The sequence below is a fragment of the Nicotiana attenuata genome, unplaced genomic scaffold, assembly GCF_001879085.1.
Source record: "Nicotiana attenuata strain UT unplaced genomic scaffold, NIATTr2, whole genome shotgun sequence".
In the NCBI taxonomy this organism is placed as follows: Eukaryota; Viridiplantae; Streptophyta; class Magnoliopsida; order Solanales; family Solanaceae; genus Nicotiana; species Nicotiana attenuata.
In genome coordinates, this window is record NW_017673480.1 from 28,902 (window position 1) to 35,981 (window position 7,080).

At 34.1% G+C, this 7,080-nt stretch overlaps 1 protein-coding gene across 1 annotated transcript; it reads right to left on the bottom strand.

The window, feature by feature from the left end:
- Positions 1 to 4,179: 4,179 nt before the first annotated feature.
- LOC109216481 (transcription factor SPEECHLESS) lies at positions 4,180 to 7,080 on the bottom strand. The gene is made up of 3 exons (XM_019380641.1): positions 6,553 to 7,080; positions 5,375 to 5,938; positions 4,180 to 4,259 (listed from the first exon to the last, which is right to left on the bottom strand). The coding sequence occupies exons 1-3, from the start codon at positions 6,994 to 6,996 to the stop codon at positions 4,194 to 4,196; spliced, it is 1,074 nt and encodes a 357-aa protein (XP_019236186.1). The 5' UTR covers positions 6,997 to 7,080; the 3' UTR covers positions 4,180 to 4,193.

Here is a 7,080-nt window from a genome sequence, read left to right on the forward strand (position 1 = left end):
CTGGACAAACACCTAACAATTCTCCCCCTCGGCCTGAATTTTCTAACAAAATAAACTTGATCTACCTTCATCACATAGCCTTCAGCAGGTCGCTCCAAATCTCCACCACAAAGTTTGTCTCAACGTGCGTAGCACACCGGTCAAATTCTCAGACAAAAATCACGATTATCGTCAAATAGGTTGCGGCTAGAACTGAAACTGTCGTGATGAACCTGTCTTAAACCTCACTCTGATACCACTTGTTAGGACCGAAAAAAGTCAGGTGTCATGCGAAAGCTAGCAAAGCAAATCTTCAACGACGATAAATCAGACAACAAAGGAGAAATCTACCAAAAGAGACACAAACATTGAACGTGGTTCGGTCAACTGACCTACGTCCACAACGGAGATGAGCAATCCACTATAATAAAAAGAGAGTACAAAATATCGAGAGAACAACCTCACGAAGAGGCAAACACAAGTGACACACTAACACTTGTCCCGTAAAGTTCTCCCCTAAACACGACCCTCAAACCCCATATGGCTACATTGTGGATGCTACTGAATGAGAAGGAATGATCCTCAATTTATAGAAGTCCAAACCTTTTCTTACAAGAAAAAGGACTAGCCAAATATAGGAGATTTGTAATTTCCTTCTACAAGAAGGAAAACTCAATTAAGGTAAACATGTTGTCCTTTCCTTCAACAAATAGAAAAACCAAATATGGTAAGAAAATTATGGCAAACACCTAACACATTAGTCATTGTATCATTAATTACTGAAGATTCAAGTACATTACGATTGAACTGACTTATAGAAACTCTTATATGTCTTACATTTTGGAAGTAGTCAATTAATTGAAGGGTAAGCCTCAACTATAGTCTTGTAGCTAGTTTCTGGCCTTATAACAGGGTATAGATTGAACAACGATACAGAACCTATTTAGAAGCATAGGTTCAGGTCTTCATTACAAACTCCAAAAGAGAGTTGTTAGGGTAGGCTAGGATAGGAAGATGAAGATAATCATGTCCTTGTTATTAATCTGTATTTGTAAAACAATTCTGGAGAAAATAAAATAACATAAACAGAAATGTAAATGAAATAACAAAAAACCAATTCGAGCCCACTGAATTCACAGTGTTTCCTTAAGGAATTTAATCCCCTCCTAGTACCCAAGGTTATGGATTATTTCCTCCCAGGATAGAACGAATTACACACTGGTGTAGTGGTACTTCAAACCCCAGTATTTCAGCGAACATAAAGTTCGGTAGCAAATCACACTTGCTGTTGCTTTCTTTGAAGTTAAAATATGCAGAAGAGAGGAGAAGAACTCAGAAAATTCGTATGGAAATTCTGAGCAGAATAGTCTTATATTTATAGCCAAAGTTGGGCTGAAATCTGAAGAGGTGCAACTCTTCAGAATGGCTGTTTATGCAAAACGGCCCAAAACAGAAAAACGGATTGGATTTAATATTAATATCTATTTTAATATTAATATTCCGTTATTAAAACAAATATTTAATAACATTTCTGTTAATATTTTACTATTAACAAATAAATTTGATCCAAAAAATTAATCAATAAGCCGAAGCCGAAGCCGAAGCCGAAGCCGAAGCCGAAGCCGAGCGAGCGACGACGGCGCGAGGTTTGCCTTCTTCTCAACTCTTTAAGAGCTAGAAGAAGAGCAATTGCTTATATACCCATAAAAAACCTCTTCCTCTGTTAGGACCGAAAAAAGTCAGGTGTCATGCGGAAGCTAGCAAAGCAAACCTTCAACGACGATAAATCAGACAACAAAGGAGAAATCTACCAAAAGAAACACAAACATTTAACGTGGTTCGGTCAACTGACCTACGTCCACAACGGAGATGAGCAATCCACTATAATAAAAAGAGAGTACAAAATATCGAGAGAACAACCTCACGAAGAGGCAAACACAAGTGACACACTAACACTTGTCCCGTAAAGTTCTCCCCCTAAACACGACTCTCAAATCCCATACGGCTACATTGTGGATGCTACTGAATGTGAAGGAAGGATCCTCAATTTATAGAAGTCCAAACCTTTTCCTACAAGAAAAAGGACTAGCCAAATATTGGAGATTTATAATTTCCTTTTACAAAAAGGAAAACCCAGTTAAGGTAATTATATTGCCCTTTTCCTTCAAGAGATAGGAAAACCAAATATAGTAAGAAAATTATGGCAAACACCTAACATCCTCTTCCAATATGGGACAATGTCCCTTTGCCAAAGGAGAAACTTAAAATTTCACTCAAAAATTTCATTTCCCTCCATTTCCCATTCACGCTCTTTTAAGTATTTAAAATACTTAAATACATAAAACCCCAACAGTCCTGATCATTGGGACATACTGAGAAAGCTCTAATAGCTCATTCAATGATCTAGGGTGAAGTCGATATTGCATTAGACTTAATTTACTCTCTCACTTGATTAAGCAATATTTAGATGGGTATATTAGTAGATCTGTGGTGCCAACTTAATAATATAATATACCTACGTGTTTTTTCATGAAATTTCAGCTAAGTTGGTATAAAGAGGACTACATTAATACGATTTGAAGTCAAACTGTTTAAGCGACTAGAGTATATTTTTATTTAATTGTGACTTCAACACACAACCTCACGTGTTGTCTTGATTCATTTTTGACGAGCCAAGTACGTAATTTTTTTTTTAATTAATAAGTGGTGGTGAAACTCGAACTCAGGACCTCCGCTTGCTCTATAATACCATGTTAATGTGTCACCTTCTCATATAAAAACTTAAACTATTCGACAAATCAAATTTTTATTTACTTAAGTATATCTTCTAACAAATATAATTCGTGCATGACTCCTAAATTCATTATTGGAATGGAAAAGGCTGGAGAACGTAAATAGTTTCCTCCTTTGTCTAAAGGTATGTTTCCAAACATATGTATTAAGGTGCAAATATTATTGGTTTTTGCTTCATCATCAAATTAGCAAACTCATCGATGAAATGCATGCAGCCCAGAGGCTTTTTGTATGTGGCTGATACGAGGCATACGGATTAAATACTAAACGTAAATTATAAATTCTACATGAATGTGTGAAGATTATCATTGTATTCAATACTACTCATCTTTTTGCATTTATGTGCAAATTTAGTTTAAATATCATATTAGTAAAAAGATAATGAATGCATTTGCACCCATTGCTCAAATGTACTGTAGCTTCTCACACAACGTAGGTATCAATTTGGCAATTTAGCTAGAGAAGATGGGTTCTCTATGTTAATCTTCACTTCTGTATTTGGAATGTATAAATATCTCTATAACTATTACCCCATAATATATTAATTTCACAAATTCATTTGCAGTAAATAAAATTAAAAAAGACAACCCGATGCCAGAGGCATGCCAGAATACCAACTTATGGGTTCTCAATCTTAGAATGACGACTTTATTTAAATGCTAGCTAATAACTGCATTCTAAAATTTATATGTCTATATATTTAATGAATTTCTTAATACAAATACATTGTTTGACCAAAACTATGTCGTTCTACTGAACCCGTATCTGGACTTATACCTACGCCTCAGACTGGTATTAATATTATACATGCTATACGTGAGGTCCTATCCAAAGAAAGGTCGGACCACATTAGGTAATTTACAGATTAGGAACCGTTAAAGCATGACAAGGCATCCAACTGGTATATATACAGTACGTATAGAGCTCTATTAAGAGTATATGATCACATGCAAACTCTTTGACAATGATATATATCTCATTCCTTCATAGTTTAATTTTACCTCGGATTCCACTGATTTAATTAATTCCTTGATGTTTGAGCTATTATTTTTTATAGAAATATATAAGTTCATTAATTGGCAGCAAAACAGATGAAATTAAGTGAAAGAACACATTATAATTACTTAGTTTAAAGAGGACACGGAGTACACAAATGAAAATACAAAGACTGAACATAAGAAAATGAGTACAGAAGGGTCATATCAAACGATCACTAGCTAGTAAATACAATCTATACGTAACATCTGTTAAAACAGAATGGTGGTAAATTCAACCTACCCACATTCTCTTTTATTGTTACAGCTCCCTAGTCAGATCGATCTAGGAATGCGACACTTCTTTTAGTTAAAAAAAAAAAGAAGGAAAAAAGGTGGTCTGGACATGTACTACTAAATTACTAAAGTAATTATTGAGTACTGGGCTTAGCAGAATGTCTGCTGAATCTGATGAGCCAGTTCCTCAGCACTTAGTTGGCATTCAATTCCGATCTGTCAAAGCACAACAAATTACCAATCATTAGCTTTGAAATCCTCACTAATTTAAAGAAACCACAGGGATTCTCTAGAAAGTGTTTAAGTGGGTTTGGACATAACAATTATAAAATTCCGATGAATGTGAAAAAAAAAAAATTTAAGTTAAAATAGTATTTAAAAATTAGAGTTGTGTTTGGACATGAATATAATTTTGGGTTGTTTTTTAATTTTTTGAGTGATCTGAGTGAAATTTTTTGGAAAACAGCTTTTTAGAATTTTTCAAATTTTCGAAAAATTTCAAAATTCATCTTCAAGTGAAAATTGAAAATTTTATGGCCAAACATTGATTTCGAAACAAAGTGAAAAATATTTTATGGCCAAACGGGCTTAGTCTTTTCCATATGCTGTTAGTGATACATGAAGATTAATGCTTTAATACCGATAGTAAATTAAATTTACTGAAATAATACCGGAGTTAAAATCTTTTGGAAGAAGTGTGGTTGTCAAGGGTGCCATATGTAGAAAAGTTAACCAGAAAGTACAAATGATTGCCCACAAGTATGTTTCACCATCGGAATCAAATGATTACTAGGAATTTTTGGCATCAAATATAACATTTTGTGCTAGTAAAAAAGTTTCCTCAATTGTCCTGACTTGTCAACTCTATCTCCATATCAAACTATGATATGTTATGTATAGTCATATTTGGAATAAGCTTAGGTCAATTATAACAAAAAAGATGTATATTCAACTTCTTGTACACCTCTAGGTAAAGGTGCATTAAATGAAAGAGATTGAAATAGAAAAATAATAAAATAAAGTGGTTTAAGGTTCTTATCATGAAAATACATTTTAGGACTTGAGCTACCAATAAATTATAGTAGTAGAACTTACTTCAAATTGTGAAAGATTTATACTTGGTCATAAAAGAAGGTAATAATAATGCCAGCTGCGTAACTTGCTAGGGTGAATTCAGCTTCATGATAGTAATTTGAGAGTTATTGAGCTAGCCTTATGTACGTATGAATTTAAGTATATACATTGACTATATAAATATCAGTTCTATTGTTATAGATCAATTTAATCTGGTCGTATAAATAACGTACGTAACTTTAAACTTATGAATTTACCTTAATAGTGAAAGAGTTGAGCATGGTTCCATCAATAGTACTGATACTAACATGTAGTATTTCCAGTGCGAGTTCTTCTAAAGCAGCAATAATCTTCACAGCTTGGCCAGGAATTCGCGGCGAAACCGTCTTCAGTATAACATTAGCGCCTGAGAATTTCACCTCTACATCAGCAATTGCTGATTTTGAATTAGCAGCAAGTTCATTGACACTGTCAATGGAGGAATTAGTTGAAGAAGAAGTAGGAGATGGTTCAAGTGGAGTAGCAGATATTGTTGGTTGCTGTAACCTGTTGTTATTATTATTATTATTATTATTATTAGGTTTATAAGGGCTGGTTGGTTGTGGGGTTCTTGGGCTAATTGGTAAGTTAATTTTGGGGCTAAGTGGTGGTTTTCTTGGACTAAGTGGTGAAGGTAATACTCTTGGACTTGGAATTACTAGTCTTGGACTTAGAACTTCACTGTAAACTTTGCGCTGTTTCTTGGCTTCTAATGATTGTAAAACTTGCTGCAGCTCGTTTATGTAATCCACTACCCCACCAATTATTGATGCTTGATCACCCTGATTAAACATGTAAACAAGAAATTTAAATTATGCTAATTAACTTCAAAACAAGGAAATGGCGTTTCAGAAGTGTAGTACGTAGAACATTTTCAAGAACACATTTAGAACATGCATGCCCCCACACCCACTAGAAAATTATTTCATTTAAGGTTTCTTACATGTGTTAATTAGTTCATCAGATTATTATACAAGACAAGTAGTTAACCAAAGTGTAAGCAAAAAGATTGAGAACTAACTAACTTATATATGCTTGAACAACGACAACCACACCAACAACAAACCTAGTGCAGTCTAAGGAGTTTTTACACTATTAATATATTTTAACTTGTTGTATCAGATAATCTGATTAAGTTTTTAACTTCCTTATCTCTCTTTTTATTCAACTTTTACTTGTAGTTATCTATTAACATGATATGATTAGTGTGAAAATTCAGTTTAAGTAATTGAAAAACAAGATTTAGACGAGAATGTAATGATACGTTTTCGAACCACAGAGAAGAAGGAAAAAAGTATAGAAGTTAATTAAACTCAAAAGCAGATATGGTTGAAATTAACCTCTAGAAAATGAAAAGATAGCAATATATAGTTGGAAAAGAGAAATAGAAGCGTACTCGTTTAGCATAAAAACAAGGCATCAAAGAGCGAAGAACAGACAAATGTTCATTCATTTGCTTTCTGCGGTTTCTTTCAACTGTTATGTGAGAAATCTTTGTTTCCATTTGGTTATTTCCCTCCTCTACCCCACCAATTACTGTTGCTACTCTTTGTCTCTTATTGCTATTTGGTGTAGCACCACCGTCTGCTTCAGTTTCTGAGTTTTCTTGTAAAGTTGCACTCGAACCTGTTGATTTCTGAGAAACCAACTTCCTTTTCTTCTCTTCTTCTTTTGAAACTAAACCATTAATTTCATCCGAAGTTGTCGTCGTCGTCGTTGTTGTTGTGGTGTTACTCATGTTAAACTCCGACGCACCGCCTCCATCTAAAGCCTCTAAAATACTAAAGATGTCAAATTCAGAATCCTCAAAGAAATGATCAGACAAACTCTCACCCTCCATTTTCTAGTTGTTAATGTCAAGATCAAGAAAAAGGCTGAAAGTGAATGAGACTAAAAAGGGAAATATAAGAGAGAGTGAAACTGG